The following is an 18,473-nucleotide window of genomic DNA, read 5'->3' as shown; positions in this document are numbered from 1 at the left end:
TGGATAAATGTCTATATTATAATCCCATTTCTTTTTTTAAGTGTTATTTATTTATTTATGTTAGTTACCATAGAGTTCATCATTAGCTTTTTCTTCTTTTTTAAGACTTTATTTTATTTTATTTTATTTTGGCAGAGAGAGGCATGGCGAGAGAGGGAACACAAGCAGGGAGAGTGGGAGAGGAGAACAGGCTTCCCACAGAGCCGGGAGTCCTACACGGGCTCAATCCCAGGATCCCGGGATCATGACCTGAGCCAAGGCAGAAGCTTAAGGACTGAGCCATCCAGGCGCCCCTACATCATTAGTTTTTGATGTAGTGTTCCCTTTGTTAACTGTCAAAGCCTCTGTTAATTATAGAAAATAAGACACATCTTTAAACATAAATCAGAAACTTCCTATCTTTCTAGGAATTCAACAATTTTAGCCTACCCACTTTTTTTTTTTTTTGCAAAGTATTTTTTTTTAATATAATTTTTTCTTTTTTATAAACATATATTTTTATCCCCAGGGGTACAGGTCTGTGAATCACCAGGTTTACACACTTGGTGAGTGCTGTGAAGTGTGTAGCCTACCCACTTTTTTAGAGAATTTTCTTGTTTGGAGGTTTAGAATATTTTCTGAGCTTCTGAAGTTTATATGCTCTGCCCTTTTTTTCCCTCTAAAGCTCAGTTAATTGGACTCAATAAGCTACGTGACTCCAATTACAGTAGCACAGGAGAAGTGCAATTTGAGATACTTGGCTTTTACAACAGAGATACTGAAAATGCTAGGGTTCACAAAATACATTCTTAAGGTCATTATCTTGTAAGATGTTTAACTATTCAATTTTGAATTTGAATTGGGTTGAGAAACAAGTCTACTCCCTTATTACCAACTCTGCTCATTTTATAGATGTTGTGTTAACCTGCTGTGGGAATTGACAGACCACTTATATTTGTTCGTGGGGCTTCTAGAGTGATTATAAGAAAACAATGAAGGATTATTTACTCTTGGAAAATATTATAAAAGTAACTAGCTTTAGCAACTTAAACTTGAAAGAATTAAAAATAAAGAACAAAAAAGGAATAAAAATCTTTTAAATCTTAAGTTCAGTGCTATTTATTCCATCTTTCAAAACTGCTGTTTTATTAGTACTAGTTTTATTCCAGCATATATACTACTTACAACATCATATCTTAGAAATAATTTTCATGTTTGATGTTTTTATATATGCATCAAATTCGATATATACATCATATTTGGTGCTTTTATATATTTTATATTTATATATTTAGTATATATAAATATATATTATATAATTTATATTTAAATATAATATATTTATATTTATATTTAAATATAATATATTTATTTAAATATATTTAAATATAATTTATATTTATATAATATATTTATATATTTTATATTTATAGATGTAAATACATAAATAAAAATTTATTTCTATTAATTAATAGGATTTTATAAGGTCTAGGATGCTTGTTGTGGGAGCAAAGTAATACATACAAAGATTCAGGGTAGAATGTCATAATTAAAATAGGAAATTTTTTCGCTACAGGTGCTCTTTTAAATCAAAAGAAAAGTGGTCAAATTATTAAAATAGTTTGATGAGGACAACTTACCCAGGCCCTTTTAAGCTGGGATCTCATGCTGATATGTTTTCTGCATTATTGTATATGATATGTGCATACTGACATCAGTTTATACTAGAATATTCACCATGCAATCAGCATTTCTAGAGATCAGGAGCTCAAAGGCTTGGTTTCTGCCAATATTTCCAGTGTGACTGTGGTTCTGTCTTTTCACTCTCCAGAACTGATGATGATGAAACCTATTGCCGAGCAGCCACTGAGTATGCCAGAGCCTGTTCCCATGCTGGCTACCCTATTCAAGACTGGAGAGATGACTTTCCAGCATGTAGTAGGTTTTTTTTTAATTTCCTAAACCCTGTGTATTTTTGTTAATGTCAGGTTTTTCCTAGCACTTAATGCTAATGGTTTGTCAGGATTTGTCATTGTCACACTAACAGTGGTAAACTTGGATACTTTTTGAAACACTGTACTTTCTTGGAAAGAGAGGTGAGTATATTTGATTGACAGCTCCTGTGTTTGCCCATTTTAGCTGATAAATGTGATGATAGCTTCGTCCACCGGGATTGTATCAGTTGTTGCCCACCAACCTGCACATTCGAGAAACAGTGTCTCGGGAGCAATCTCCATTGTCTTGATGGATGTTACTGCGCGGATGGTAAGCACTTCATGCAAGAAATGATGTCTGTACTCAGGGAATCCAGAATCCAGTGATCTAAGATTCCTATCATAATGTTACAGTCTCAGGACATTAGGGCTGTTGCAGTCTTCTCCCCTTGTAGGATCTGGCCCCAAAGTGACTAGGAAGGATGGATGCTTTTCTACTTTGTACATTTCCCAAGAGATTTGCAATCCAAAGTCCTGAAGTTAGCCATGACGAATCTTTTGTTCTTGGATATTTAAGGACATTTAATAATTTGTATATTTTCATATTTTGAAGATAAAAGTAAGTTCAAAAAAAGCTTCGCATGCTGGCAGTATAAAATTTTAGTCCTGATGCAGTTTTAATATTTGAAATTAGAAGTAACATAGCAAGTGATACAGGTGAGATTTAAAATTAGGAATGACTGCTCTACTGATAGACCTTAACCAAGAACACTGAGAATTTATTCAAACACTTTGAGTTTTACAGATTAAAAAAAATATAGAATCCCAGAGATGTTAAGTGTTTTTCCTAACTTAACATGAGCAAGGACTACTTGGAATCAGATCTGTTGACCTCAGTCCTTTGGTCTGTCAGTTCTACTCAAAGCATAATCTTTAGACCAACTCGAGGCCTGAGCTGTTTGTTACCAATGATACAATAAAGAGTTTGAACCAGAATAATAATCAATGTGCCAAAATATAAGCCAATGCTTCCTTCACCTAGGAATTCTTATTCTGAAAAAAGGTCAGCCGAATGAAACATGTGCTCAGTAACATGGTTGACTTACATTCTGGCTCAACCATCTTTCCTCATGAGAGAGGCAGCAAAGGCTGGCCATCTGCCCTGGTCCTCTGAGTATGAGGACCTGGCTTTTTAATATCAGTGTGACAGTAGTGGAAGTCTCTCATTCTGATATGAACAAAAGTTAAATCAAGAATATGTGTTCACTCTCCTTCCTCCCCCTTCTCTCGAAAGCAAGGAAATACTGTCTAGTTGCCTTTATTCTGTAGAGCAAAACTTGAGTTTTTGAGGGCAAATCATGGGATAAAAAAGTTGAAAGTCACCAAAATAGACCCTTAGGACATAGCTACTGATTGAGTTAGGACCAGGTTGTCAGTAACCTCTTTACAAGTAAAATAAATAAATAAATAAATAAATAAATAAATTTTATTTTAAGCACCTGGTCTAAACAGGTGTTCAATAAAAGTTGATTGGATTATTGTGTTAAAAATACACATTTTTGTTATTTCTTTTAAGAATTTGATACATATTTTTCTTAAATAGGCCTCATAATGGACAATGGGACTTGCATCTCCTTGGAAAACTGCCCGTGTAGTTTTCATGGATTAGCTTACTCAGTTGGTTCAAAAATTGAACAAGAATGTACTGAATGGTATGTGATTAATGTGCAACCAGTAATTTCTGTGCACCTGGCTAGTTGGTATCTTTACCATGATATATGTTTCAAGAAGCATACTTGTTACAGATTTTCTTCCAAAAATTCCAAGACATGGTTTGCATCTTATTAAAGTCTGTATCGGAGTGAGGCACGGGGTCATACAGATTTTCACATTTTAAAGATGAAAGCAAGTTCAAAAAAAAGTTGGAAAAAATGTAGAAAATCTACCACTTCTTTTATAATCTAATTCTTCTCCCTTCCCTTGGCCATAATTCCATCAAATCATATAGCCATGTCAGACGCCTGTCTGTTGCATTTTCTTTTCATTTATAACTAGGACTTTGGATATACTTTTCCTATTAGAATCTGACGGTGCTCCTGGCCTTCTCTATTTGGTACTTGAAAAAGTGATGCTCTGTATTGCCAATCCTTGGCCATGGTGACATACATTTAGAATTTCTTATTACATCAGATAATTAAGACTATTCTAGGAAAGCATTGAATCCCTCCAGGGAAGTCTTCCAAAGAAACAGGTATAAATGTCATCAGGCCTTTTTCCTGTTGCTGTCAGTGTAATATAAGTGACATGCAGGTAGATAACTAATCGTGTTCTTAGACACTCATTTAAGCTCCTGCCTGTCAGATACTGCTTCTCTCCTTCTCTCCTTAAACTCTTTTTGCTCACAGAAGGCAGAATTTATTTTACAGAAGAGGACATCTTGTCTCTTTAATGTCTGATGATCCTCAAAAGAGACTTTCTTAATTTCTAATAGATGAGATAATGTATTACCTCTTTATGAATGTTTCCCTAATAATATAGGTAAATACTTTTCGTGTGTGACTTTTTTAAGTCTAAGCTATGAGAGAGAGAAGGACATAAAACAGAAGTTCTCTGCATAGGACTTTTGTTCCTGACCATTCTGTATTCCCTTTGTATCATCTTTACTGATTTAAATATGACACACAATAAATAATATTAGGTACTGGCTAGTCCAAATTTATCAGTTAATTGAACTTCTGTCGATATATTTTTCAAGTCAGATTATTATGAACCTATAAACATTGTATGTTTTGATACATTAATCAGTACATTGATGCAAACGCTAATACAGTTTCTCTATATAAGTAATTAATAATCTTATAATTTCATTTAGTGTATGTGTTGGTGGTGTTTGGAACTGCACTGAACATGACTGTCCAGGTAAACCTTTTAAAATGTTTTTAAAGAAAAATTCTCATTTTCTGTAAATTGAAGGAAGATAGCAATGATTTTCATGAGGTCATCTCATATATAACAAGAGATGTAACAATCAATAAATCCAGATATTCAGAGCATAAATGGAAAATTGAATAAAAGAGGGCTTTGAGCGGGAAACTGGTAAAAGTTTATTGAAGTAGTATAAATTACAGAACCTAAAAATTACATGGAAGAGCTGTCATTCAATAAATTTTAAGTTAAATTTAATAACATAACCTAGTAAGTTCATCAATCTAGTACATTTTAGATACCTTAGCTGTTCTTTTTAATACATGATTATTTACCCAAAGTCAGCTTACTGCCTTTTTTTTTTAAAGATTTTATTTATTTATTTGATAGACAGAGATCACAAGTAGGCAGAGAGGCAGGCAGAGAGAGAGAGGAGGAAGTAGGCTCCCTGCTCAGCAGAGAGTCCGATGCTGGGCTTGATCCCAGGACCCTGGGACCATGACCTGAGCTGAAGGCAGAGGCTTTAACCCACTGAGCCACCCAGGTGCCCCAGCTTACTGCTTTTTAACAATTTCTTTCTCCACCTTCTCCTTCTCTCTCTCTTTATTCTTTTTGTCTTTTCTTATTTTTATGATTTTTTTTTTTTTTGGTAGTTCAATGCTCCGTTGTGGGTGATTCTCATTTTACAACGTTTGATGGTCGACATTATTCTTTTATTGGAATGTGCCAATACATTCTTGTGAAAGGAACTGGAAAAGATAAATTCACAATTACTTTACAGAAAGCTCACTGTGAACAGGTAGGAGCATCTCAAAATGGCCAGAGGAATGTCCTTTATTTTGTTTTGTTTTGGACTCAAGCTTCATTTTAGGTGAAGAGGGATCATATGAATAAATAGTTATTTTCTTCAAAAATAATTATTAAGATGTATCATTATTCTCAATTTGACAAAGAAAGAAAAATGTTGATAATCTGTTTCACTATTGATTATATGATGTATCCTGATTTGATATTAAAATATGAAAACATACATGTTTTAGATTATTATATATGTAATTGTATTTTATTTCTTAAGAAATGGTATTTGTATGTACAGTTTTTGGCGTATTCCATGTATGATTGCACAATGGACCTAAGGTTTTGGTTATTTCAAAAACTACTATTTTAAAAAGGTGATTCTTGACAGTGAATAGGCTTCGTAAATTCTAAATAGATGGGATAAATTTCTTAGCATGCTGAAATATTTATTTTACAGCTTCTCTTCAAATAAACACATCAGTTATCTGTAAAGACACAGAGGTTTTCCTCTCTTAAGTCCGATAGTCAAAATTTTGCAGAAATCTTTAATTTTCTACTTTTATCACAGTGTGAAATGGTTATTTCCAATAAAAATTCTGAGCTACTTTATTTGCTTTTTAAAGTTTGATTTTTTTCCTTTGCAATACATCAGAGTCTGAATAAGCTTTCTACATAGAATCTTAATTCTCTTTGTTCTTTTCCTGATTGAATTTTTTATGCCTAATATGCCACTTAAGAGTTTGGAATGGTACTTTAACAATGTACTATGGAAAACTTAATTATTGGCACTTTGTTGAGAACATTTTTATTTAATGTTCTATGTAAAATATGGGTATGAATATGGTATACTTAAGGTACTCCATAAATACATATTTCATTAGGAATGGGGTTATAGAAGATGGATTGTGTGGTAATTACTTTATGATATTACTTATACTCAAGCCTTCTACATGCCAGAAATGGTTACATCTGTGCACTTTCTTTCTCCTGTCTTCCCCCCTGTCTCTCCTTTACTTTTCCTCATTCCCCTCCCCTACTATCATGGTCTCTTTCTGTGTCTCTATCTCCCTCTCATTTGTTTAACTGATGATTTGATTTTTTACGCAGAACCTTGGCTTGGTCTGCCTTCAGTCTATAACTCTGATTCTGGAGGATGATTTTAACAAACAAGTGACCATAAGTAGGGGAGGACAGATCCTTACCAGTCCTAACCAAGGCTTCAATCTGAATGGTAAGAAGCTATGATGTTCTTTCCCTATGTTAACAACAATAAAACCAGCTAAATGAAGTTTTCTCCCATCGGCTGATTAACCTAACATTTGAGCTCCTATGTGTTGCCAGGTCCTCAGCTAGACATCTCAGAGATGGCCGTGGTTGTTGGAACTAGTGTTCACCTCAAGTGGACTGGAGTTTGCAAGAGGAGAGATGCAAGCCAAGAGCCACTTACATAAAATAGGATAAACTCAAAGATATGCACAGGGACTTTGGGGGTCTAAGTGAGTGCACCTTACCCAACCTTGAGCAGGAGTGTCCAGGTATAGTCAGGCAAGTTTCCTGAAAGAGGTGATGTTTTGTTCAGCATTCAAATCTGAGGATTATCAGGATGAAGTAAGTGGGGAAAGGGTTTTGTGCAAAGCAAGGAGGTGTAGAACTCTGTGGTATGTTTAGGGTATATCATAACTAGCTTGGGACCCCTACCACCTGAAGAGGGTCATGGAGATTGAGAAGAGAGACATAGGAGGTGGAATGAAGACTGGAGAAAGCCTTATATGCCAGGCATCATTACGGTTTTCTTGTTTCTGCCTGTGTTCCAGCATAGTTATTGTTAGTACCCTCACTCCTAAAGACGTCCCAATTTGTATTATGAATTACATGGTCATGCTAAGGAAGTTGAACTTGATAAGAAATTGAATATGAAATTATCATTATTTGACATTTTTATGTACAAAGATAACAATCTCATATGGTTCAACCAAATATATAATGTTAGTGAGAAGACTGATACAGTCTTTTTTTTTTTTTTTGGTAGACCATTATGGCAACCATGTGGAAACGGCTTTAAGATATGCTAGCAGGAAACCTGGAGAGTATTACAATGATACTGAAGTAGGGCAGGGAAGGAGGAGGAATTGGTGTAAGGCAGGGACAGTAGAGATAGAAAGAGGACAGACTGAAAAATTACTTAGGGAAAAAAAAGTGGTCTGAAGCTGGCGACTGGTCGGGGAAGGGTAACATGGAAAACAAAGTGATCAAAGAATGAATCTCTGATTTTTGGGTGTGGCAACCAGACTGATGGCAGAAATTATGATAGGGATACAAGAGCGACTCCTGTGCCAGCAAAAGTCATCACTTCAGACCTGAACACAAGTTTCTTGTCCCTAAAGGTGTCATAAAATGATACATCTCAAGTCCTGTGCTCCCCTTTTTGCTGAAAGACTCAAGGGAATGAGGAATTTTTGAGGAAAGTGCCACTTCCTTATTGAATCATGACCAGTTTGTGGAGGATGTTAAAAAAAAAAAGGACAGACTTCAAATGCTAAGGACTGTCCACACCTGCCAAGAGATGCTTGCCAACTGAAATAACCTGTGAACATGATAACCTATTAAAAAGATCTGCTGAAGATCCAGAAAGGAGAGATAGAAGAAAAATGGGAAAAAAGAAAGAACAAGGTGGCAAAAATTGTCCCTGGAACATAGGAACAGGAACTGGGAGCCTGCTGGCTCCATGCCCTGCCCTCTCTCTCTCTCTTTTTAAAAATGTTTCAACTTTTTTTTAAATTCTAGGTTCCAGTCTCTTGAAAGAAGAGTTCTTGTGTTGTACACTAGCATTTCCCAACACTACCTATGAATCTCAGAGCTGATTTATGTATGTTCTTTGCCCACAGGAATCGTTGAAATTCAAACTCTGTCATCCTTATTTATTCTTCTAAAAACCACATTTGGTTTAAAGATTCTGTTTGCTATAGATGGAGAAAGAATTTATATTCAGCTCACTAGTGCATGGAAAAGGAGAACACTAGGTCTGTGTGGCACTTTTAATGGGAACATAAGGGATGATTTCCTGTAAGTATCATTTCTGGACATGATTTAATGACTAGTAATTTAGAGGATACAAATTCTTTCATTGAAATCATTTACTTAACTAATAATAGCTTAATCATCACTGTTCCGAGAGCTTTACATGATCATCTATTTAAACTTTATGGCAATCCCCTGATTAGTAGCTCTGTTTTATAGATCAAGAAACTCACAGAGGCCCCAAAGTGGCAAGTAAATAGCTCAAAGTCATTTAGCCCAAATATTGTGGAGCTGGGCTTTGGCTTTGGGTGGTGTGACTCAGAGTCTGTGGGCTAACCCACAGAATATCCACCTCTGATTGTCTCCCCCGGCACCAGTCAAGCTTAACAGTATTTTATTTTTGAACATGCACTGCTTTAAAAAGAAAAAAATCTTTTTTTCCCAAAGATTTTATTTATTTATTTGACAGAGAGAGATCACAAGTAGGCAGAGAGGCAGGCAGAGAGAGAGAGGTGGAAGCAGGCTCCTTGCTGAGCAGAGAGCCCGATGTGGGGCTCGATCCCAGGACCCTGGGATCATGACCTGAGCTGAAGGCAGAGGCTCTAACTCACTGAGCCACCCAGGTGCCCAAAAGAAAAACATCTTAGTATCATTGGCTATTAATGATAGTAAGTTATACCTTAAAAATATGAATATCCTTTGGTATGAATGATACCTCTACACCTACCTTTTGGCATCTAGGTCACCTGGCTTTTATGATAGTTGGTGTTTCATCAGAAGAAAAGCAGTATAGTACAACTGTACCCCGTGTACTGGCGAAGCAGTTTCGCCCACCTGTGAGAAGATACAGTGTATAATTTAGTGAAAATGCTCTGGGTCCCTGTTCTTCTGCTAAGCACCATAAGACAGCTGAAGCAGGGTCACATGGTTCCCATCCTCAGGCAGCTTGTATTGCAGGTCAGGAGGGGATAGCAGCCTTCCAGAAATAATTAGGTCGACCCAAGGTATTAATCAGCTATATATAAAAACACTGAGGTAATTCCAAGATGTTAATTATTGAGCTGTGCGGTGGTGGCTAGAAACATAGCTGGATTTGGAGTAGGTCAGTGTGGACTGTGTAGCCAGGGACTATTTCATGGACAAGCCATTCCTCAAATATGATATTAAAATTTTTTTCCAATACCCTATTTTTTAAAAGACTTCTGCATATTTTTGCTATTTGGGATTTCTTCTGCTTCCAAGTCTTTCTCGTGAATTCCTATATGTTGTTTAACCCAATTCAGAATTTATTTGCTTCAAAACATGAGCTCACATCCCACCAGACAAAGTTAACTTTGACTACTATCTATGAAAATGAAAATCTGTCCCTTATCTGTCTGGTTTCCACTTAAAATGGCTTTGAGAAGGAGGATCAAATTCTCGATCCTTCTGTTCCTAGGAACTAACATAAAGTAGATAGTTGAACTACATGGAGGTACGTTGTTTTTTTTTAAAACTTTTTAAACTTTAAATTCGATTAATTAATGTATAATGTATTATTAGTTTCAGAGATACAGGCCTATGAGTCATCAGTCTTATAAAACACCCAGTGCTCATTATATCATGTGCCCTCCTTAATGTCCATCACCCAGTAACCCCATCTCCCAACTCCCTTCCCGCCAGGAACCCTCAGTTTGTTTCCTGAGATTAAGAGTCTCTTATGGTTTGTCTCTCTCTCTAGTTTATCCTTGTTTTATTTTTTGGAAGTAGGACTTTTAACAGGGCACCAAGAAGAGAATTTGCAAAGACAAGGAGAACCGGCACTTGAAATTTTAAATTTCAGAAGAGAATTTATTTAATCTTTTCTTCTGGGTGACTAATTTGTTTTCAGCTTATTTAGTTCATTATGTTTCATTTATTTGTAGCTCAGAATATCAATATCTTCATCACATTCATGAAATAGACTCTATTAAGTGGCTGGGCTAAAATGTGCAGAAAAGAACTTGAAGCCTTGTTTCTCTTCTTTGTTTATCAGAATGGGTTAGCAGTCAATGTTTAACAGGTGGCAGATCTGTCTGCCTTTTTCTAAGACACCAGTCTCCTCTGTGTATAAACATTCAGGCGTGATAACAGTGCAGGATAATATTTCAGGGGCAGAGATAACTTCTGAGCAATGTTTAGCTTTCCAACAAAACAGTTAAAGTTCTTTATTTCATAAAGGTTAATGCGAATCTGCAAACATAGTGGAATGGAAAATATTAATTACTTGAAAATCTTGTTAAATATGGCGAGTTAAATTAAATTTAACTCAAGTTCAATTTGGTGAGCTATAGGATATTTTATAAAATGCAGTAAGTTAATGGGTCTACATTGTGGTTCTTTTTTTTTTTTTTTTTTTGTATTTATTGTTTTTAAGTCAGTTCAGTGAAATAAGAGAACCATGCTCTGAGTCAGTTCCTCCTGGGAATCCTGACTACACCCATCACCTTGACCTATTTCATTGTCCTTTGCAGGGGTGAAGAGGGAAGGAGAGGGAAAGAAAAGAGCTAACTAACGCTCTTCAATTTCTTTGAGTCTCGGTGTTCTTGTTTGAACAAAAGGAGATTTGTGGTTAGGTGTTTGTTATAATCCTTTACAGTTCTAGAATGGTTTAATTTTGAGGGATAGGAAGGGGGTGAGGTTGGGGAAGTGTTGTGGAATGGTTTATGAAACTCCTTTTAATTCTCTCTCAGCCACTATCTGGTAAGAAGCTCCATATAGTTCCTAGTGACTAAGGTCAATGGTAATCATAGCACTTCATTTAGGACAATAAAGAAAGCTGAGAAAAATCCTACTCCACTCTTTGGCCATGTTGTTGGGGCTTTCATTAGTCAACTTTTACTTGGTCAGAACTTCCCATGGGAGACCTAGCCCATCCTGATTCTCTAGGTAGTTTTGACAATGTGCCTTACAGTGCCCAGTAGGGATTGTCACTTACTAAGTACTGGTTGGTGAGTTAGTAAATCTTGATGGCTGTGGGAGGGGGCATCTTAGTGTTCAGCTCTTCAGTGTTGTTGTGATTTATAAGCCTGATTTGTTTTGCTGAGGAAACTGAGGAAACTGAGGAAGTGAGCAACCGCAAATGAAGTATGCCTTTTATACCATTTTCCCTCAATTTTCTTTTGGTTTGTTTGGTAATTTCAAGATGGTACCTCGGTATTTCAGTGCACGTCATGGAAATGAAATACTCAGTCAGAAATATAGGCTATTTATATTTGGGGCATTTGCTTTTACACTAAAAAGAATCATGGGAACTACCTATCTCTACCTCTGCCCATGAACTCTAGACCAAACACACATTAGTGATTAGTGTGTGAATGATGTTTCATTAAAATGGTCAGAACTGGATTTGAATCTTGGCTGTGACACTTATCAGCTGAATGATTATTATTTCTCTGAGCTTCTGCATTGCTTGCTTTCTCCTTAAAATGGAAATTATATTTTCTTCACAAGGCTGAGGTGATTATTAAATAAAACTATGAATGTCCACAATGGGACACATTATAAAGTCTTAATAACAGAAAGCTACTGCATGTATAATTTTAAAAAAATAGAATATTTTAGCCTCTAAGATTTTGTAAATTAAAAAAAATAGTATCCTCCTTTTCGATAGTGGAAGACTAGGAAAAAATGAAATGAATGGGAAAGATTAAGATGCATATTATCTTGGCTCTCTAGTTCTCCATCAGGCATGATAGAAGGTACCCCACAACTTCATGCCAATGCCTGGAGAGTTTCCTCCACTTGTTTTGCACCTGTTCATGTTCCTATGGTGGACCCCTGCAACATTAATCAACAAAATAGTAAGTCCTTCTTCATGTATGAGGAAATTCCATATATTACTGTAATCTTACAAAATCAGAGAATTAGATATGCCTCTTTATCTAATCTAGGTTATTTTTTTTTAAAAGAACTCCAGAAAATGACTATTTTATTTACTAGTTCACATTCACAACTGTACTTATTTTAGGTGTTTGTGAATCTTCACACTCTTCACGAATGTGGTCTAGACTTTTGGAGGTTTCAGATTCTTTAAATGCTAAAGAATCTCTGGAAATCCTGTAATAATGCTGTTACCGGCTTGCAATGTTCGACTTCAGTTCCGTAGTGTGACAACTCAAGCAGAGTCTTCTGTTACCATCATGAGACAGGTTCCTAATCGTATGGCAAGTTTTGGCTTCATAAGCAGGAGCCAGTGACCCAGGGAAGCCTGTGCTATCAAGTGTGCAACAATTTGAGATGGTCATGCTCCAGAGTTCCAATTTGCAATGACAGTGCAACAAACATGCCAAGAATTTTTGGCTGTGTTTTTGTACTAAAGCTATAGCAAACTATGTAAAATGCTATTTCACTGATCAACAAATGAAGACTTTATATATATATATATATATATATATATATATATGTGTGTGTGTGTGTGTGTGTGTGTGTGTGTGTATACACATACACACACATACTCATAAAAATCTCTGGATTTTGTAGTGGCTGTTCAGAAGGATTTTGTTGATTATCGTATGGTCCTTATTATTAACGTACAGTTTTGATATCCTGGAAAGAATACAAGATAATATTTTCAGTGCTGTTGTTCTGTCTAACCTAGCTTCTAAACTTGTAGAAGATTGTTAACTCCTGTGGTCATTTTTCCTATCTAGAGTAAGAGGATTAGACTAAAGTCTTGTGGTCTCCATAACTCAATACTTTTAATCTCGCTCCCATTTAATGATACTTTCTCCCTTGTTCTGTCCTCAAATTTCTACTAATAGAGTTCTTTCTCCTTCCATCAGTCTTGCTCAGTTTGTTTCTAATTTTCTAGATTCTCTCTTTGATATTGCAGCAACTTAATTTTTTTTTAATAACATGTAAATGTGGGAATAGAGTCTAAAGGATAAATTCAAATTCCCCCTGGTCTTTTATGACTTCCCTTTTATAAAATCACTTTTATTATATGTCTAATCACTTTTATTCCCCTGTCTCATGTCTTCCATGACATTTAGTCTAGATATTATCCTTCTTCACCTTTGCCATGACCCAGTTTTTAAAACTTCAAATAGGTAAGCATAGAAAGATCCCCAATAAAGGAAAATAGATACAAATCAATAATTCTGAAGTGGATTTTGAAGGATGTTTGTCACAAGGATCTTCTTGAGGCATCCTTTTACTTAATGCTAGTAAGAATATTTTTTGATCTACAAATCTTTAGGGCACATAGTAAAAGCCCCACCGTTGAATTCCTTTGTTTTGGAGTTCTTGCGGATTAGGAAAATGCTTGCCAACAGAATGCTATTATAGTTGTTATAGTCTAAGTTACCTGTTTTCATATATATATGCATAGCCATGCAAAATATAATATTCAGAAATTACCATACATTTCCTTATCAATGATAAATATATTTAAAATACTCAAAATAAATTCAGATTTTTAAGAAAATTCCAGTTAGTTAATATACAGTGTAATCTTAGTTTTAGGTGTAGAGGTGATTCATCATTTACATATAACACCTGGTGCTCATCACAAGTACCTTCCTTCATACCCATCACCCATTTAGCTGATCCCTCCCCCACACCCTCCCCCCTCCCCCGCTCTGGCAACCTTCAGTTTATTCTCTATAGTTAAGCGTCTGTTTCTTGGTTTGTTTTCTCCCTATGTTCATCTGTTTAGTTTCTTAAATTCCACATAGGAGTGAAATCATGTGGTATTTGTCTTTCTCTGACTGACTTATTATTTCGCTTACCTTATTATTTACCCTCTAGCTCCATCGACGTCATTGCAAATGGCAAGATTTCATTCTTTTTTATGGCTGGGTTCAGGTGTTTTGTTTGTTTGTTTGTTTTTAGAAAGATGGGATCTAGATTGCTTTGTCAAACTTGGTTACTTGCATCATTTCTATCTGATCAGTCATTCTAAAGGGAAAAGTCAATAAATTTCAAGAAATGGTTACACAAACCTCCCAAAATGGCTTGGTAGTTATATTTCATGGCCGTTAGCATGTGATCCAATCCCTAATTTCTATTCATGATTCATTTATTCATGCATTCCTAGGTTCACTTATCAGACATTTTTCAGCTCCTAATATTTGCCAGACATTGTGCCTTGTGCAGACATTGTATTCGATGACTGTATGGTAACTGCCACAGTACATTCACCCCAGAGACTTCATTGGAATGAGATGTTTGCCAATCCTTCCTGGATAATTGTGTATTCTGGGGAGTTGCTACAGCATCCGCAGTCTGGCACCACTCTCACTGTGTGTGGCTGTCTGGAGATAAGCCTTCCAATACTCACCAATTCTTTACAGCACAGTTGGGACAATTTTCTATGAAGATCCACAGACAATGGAGTGATTGAGGCCATTTCTATTGACCCTTCTGTTACTTCTCTTACTCAGCTATAACACAATACTTCTTCTTCTTCTTCTTTTTCTTTTTTTTTTTTTTTCTTTTTTGGCTAAAAGCTTATTAGGTATGGAATAAGGGCTGCCATCAATATCACTAAAGGTAAAAACAAACCCACAAAACAGCATAAATGGAAAATAGTGATTCTTGTTGAAAATAATACGGCAATTCAGTATGTTCCTAGAAAAGCAAGATGCTTAGATAGTTCTGGAACTTGGAACTTAGCGGTATGATCTAGACTAATAAATGAGGTGCTAATGGATTTGGGGGGGGGGTTGTCTGTTAGTTGGATATGCAGCACATTGTGATGTTATCCACCGAGAGCTCTTCGCGGCTTGCCACATCTACATCAGCCCCGGGCTGTACTATCAGCTGTGCCGCCATGATGCTTGCAAGTGTGGAAGCGTCTGTCTCTGCAATGCTCTTGCCCACTACGCCTACCTCTGTGGCCAGCGTGGTATTATCATCGATTTCAGAGCTCAGATTTCGTTCTGTGGTGAGTATGATGACAGCACAGATAAAGATGATCAGATGACACTTTAGAGATTTTTGTGTAATCATTTCTAGTGTGCAAACGTGAAAAACAAACGAAGTACTTCACTTCTTAAAATTAGAACTATATAGGATAAGACAAATTTTTAAAAATATTTTTATTATAAGCAAAATTAGAGTTATAACAGCATGGTTTGAGATATGCAGCAGAAATAATGTGAAAAATCTGAAAAAATTTATCATAGAAATGTCACATCGTAGTATTGGAAAATATAGGCGATTTGTAGGTAAATACACAACAGGCAATTATCTCAAGTTCAACCTCATGGCTTATGGTGTCTGTTGTCTCATTCATGGTAGATTGTGTCCTTTCTTTATATGATCTGTAATTTTTTATGAGTTCATGTATATAAGGGCTACCCCTTGCCCTGCCGCTGTTAGAAGCTTGCAGCCCCTGGGTTTCAGGAGTGTTACTCTCTCCACCTTTCCATCCCCACGCCCTGCTACAGGTTTCATTAAGCTTTTTCCTATTGCTGCAGGGGGATGGCTGGCCAGTTTTGATAGTAATTTGTCAGCTTGGGCTTTCTAAGATAAAAATAATGTAAGTACAAAAGTAATGTAAATTCATATACCAAACTGCACAGGATGTAAATCTGAGATTTAATTTCTCAGAGGATACTTTATTTCATCAGACACCCCACAGAATCAGAGAAGATTTCCTGGCCTCTTCCTGTACTATGATCCAATTTCTTCTAGTTCAGGAGTTGGCAAATGATACCTTTGAGCTTTCTATATTTTTGTAAATAAAGCTTATTGCCCATATACCTCCATATTGTCTATGGCTTCTTTGGAGCTATAAGGATGGAGTTGAATAGTTGTGACAGAGACTGTGTGTATGGCCTCCAAAGCTGAGGCCATGTACCACTTGGCCCTTTACAAAAAAAGTTTGCTGACCTCTGCTGTAGTATGTCTTTTAACTGAGGAAGGAGCTTTTCTGAGAGCCAAGTTAAAGTTCTCCCAGTTCCTTGCCTTGTGAAGGATCAACTCTCATTTCCCTTTCCTACATGAGTTAAATGTAAGGTTCAAGATTACTGGGACTCATTCTCCCTTTCTCTTCTCTAAGTTCTGGATTTTATTTCCCTCTTCACATCTGGTATCTGGGGAGATAACCCCTTGCCCACTTTTTCCTCACAGGATCAATTATACATTTAACATAATTTCCATTATATTTTATCTAGCTGTTTTTAGTTTTTTTTTTTTTTAAAAAAGGATTTTATTTATTTGAGAGAGAGAGAACACAAGCTGGGGGAGGGGCAGAGGAAGAATGAGAGAATCTCAAGTAGACCCCAAACTCAACTGACTGAACCACCCAGACACCCCTCTAGGTTTTTTTTTATTTTTTTTTTAATTTTTTATTTTTTATAAACATATATTTTTATCCCCAGGGGTACAGGTCTGTGTTTTTTTAGTTTTTTTACAGGTGTGTTTTTAGATTATTTTACCTTGTCTACTATAACCAATTTGGGTTGGTCTAAAGAGAAATTGGGAAGGTTTAGAAAAAAGTAGGAACATGATTCAGAAAGTGAAAAGTAAGATCTATGAGTATGAATCAATTAAGCCAACTTTTGCCTTATTTGTAGAGGACTTAAAGGTTACTTATCTTTAAAGAATGTCACAAACAAGATGATGTCAGTATAGCAGCAATAGATTTAAAATGTGAGGACAGAAAGTTTATTTGGACTTGCAAATACCTTATATATTAAAAGAATATAGTACAGATTGTTAGACTGTTATGGAATGTCACACTTCAGAATGTTTCAAAATAGAAACTTTATACATCTGTTACACTTCTATTGAGGCAAATACAGTTGATCCTTGAACAATGTGGGAGTTGGGGGTACTGATTCCCCACCACCTACACACTCCAAATCCATGTATAGCTTTTGACTCCCGGTAACACTTAGCTACTAATAGCTTACTATTGCCCAGAGCCTTACAGATAACATAAATGGTCAAAAAACACACATTTTGCTTATGTATTATGTAGTATATTCTTATAATAAAGCAAGCCAGAGGAAAGACAATGTTATTAAGAAAATCATAAAGAAAATACATTTACTCCTGTTCTTTATTTATTGAAAAAATCCAAGTATAGGTGGACCAACCCGTGTAGTTCAAACCCATATTATTCAAGGGCCAACTGTAAGCATTTTATTTATTTGCTTATTTGTTTATTATTTCTTTCTATATAAAGAAATATATATAAAAATATAATATATATAAAATAAATATATATATCTTTTTAAAAATAATTTTTTAAAAAATTTATTTGAGAGAGAGCATGAGCACAAGCAGGGTGCAGGGGAGAGGGGCAGAAGAAGAGGGACAGGCAGGCTCCCTGCTGAGCAGGGAGCCCCACAGTGTGGGACTCAATTCCAGGACCCTGAGATCATGACCTGAGCTGAAGGCAGATGCTGAGTGACTACGCCATCCAGGCACCCTTGTTTACTATTTCTATTATAGGATTATGGAATGTTCTAAGGTTTACCGATGTATAATGTATCTTGGTTTTTCATGCTTCTATCAGAGGCCTATGACCCAGCATAAATGTCTCTGCCTCCTGGGGCAGTCCTTCTCACTGTTGCTCCTTCATCCTAGGGGTCATATGCCAGAAGGGCATGCTGTACCATCACTGCTCCTCCTTTTGTCGGCGCTCCTGCACTGCCCTCGCCGCCCCCAAGCAGTGTAATGACGACTGCGCTGAAGGCTGCAACTGTCCGGAAGGCAAATACTATGAAGACACGCTTAGCTTTTGTGTGCCCATGTAAGTCACAGGAATGGGCTGCCGGGCTCCAGGGTCTCTTTGTCCTTACAGGTTAAATGGGCTTGCATGCTTGTTTTGTTTCTTTTCTTTTC

At 36.2% G+C, this 18,473-nt stretch overlaps 1 protein-coding gene across 2 annotated transcripts in view; it reads left to right on the top strand.

Moving 5' to 3' along the window:
• OTOGL (otogelin like) overlaps positions 1 to 18,473 on the top strand; it is a 137,209-nt gene that overhangs the window by 31,990 nt on the left and 86,746 nt on the right. For both annotated transcript variants that reach the window (XM_059404684.1, XM_059404683.1), the window contains exons 11-20: positions 1,811 to 1,917; positions 2,119 to 2,244; positions 3,517 to 3,625; positions 4,786 to 4,832; positions 5,492 to 5,637; positions 6,744 to 6,867; positions 8,522 to 8,699; positions 12,351 to 12,475; positions 15,352 to 15,561; positions 18,216 to 18,381. In XM_059404684.1, coding sequence (XP_059260667.1) covers positions 1,811 to 1,917; positions 2,119 to 2,244; positions 3,517 to 3,625; positions 4,786 to 4,832; positions 5,492 to 5,637; positions 6,744 to 6,867; positions 8,522 to 8,699; positions 12,351 to 12,475; positions 15,352 to 15,561; positions 18,216 to 18,381 — 1,338 coding nt within the window. The remainder of the gene's footprint in view (positions 1 to 1,810; positions 1,918 to 2,118; positions 2,245 to 3,516; positions 3,626 to 4,785; positions 4,833 to 5,491; positions 5,638 to 6,743; positions 6,868 to 8,521; positions 8,700 to 12,350; positions 12,476 to 15,351; positions 15,562 to 18,215; positions 18,382 to 18,473) is intronic.

Source organism: Mustela nigripes, chromosome 6 (genome assembly GCF_022355385.1).
Source record: "Mustela nigripes isolate SB6536 chromosome 6, MUSNIG.SB6536, whole genome shotgun sequence".
Taxonomy (NCBI): Eukaryota; Metazoa; Chordata; class Mammalia; order Carnivora; family Mustelidae; genus Mustela; species Mustela nigripes.
This window is presented reverse-complemented; position numbering and strand designations above follow the sequence as displayed.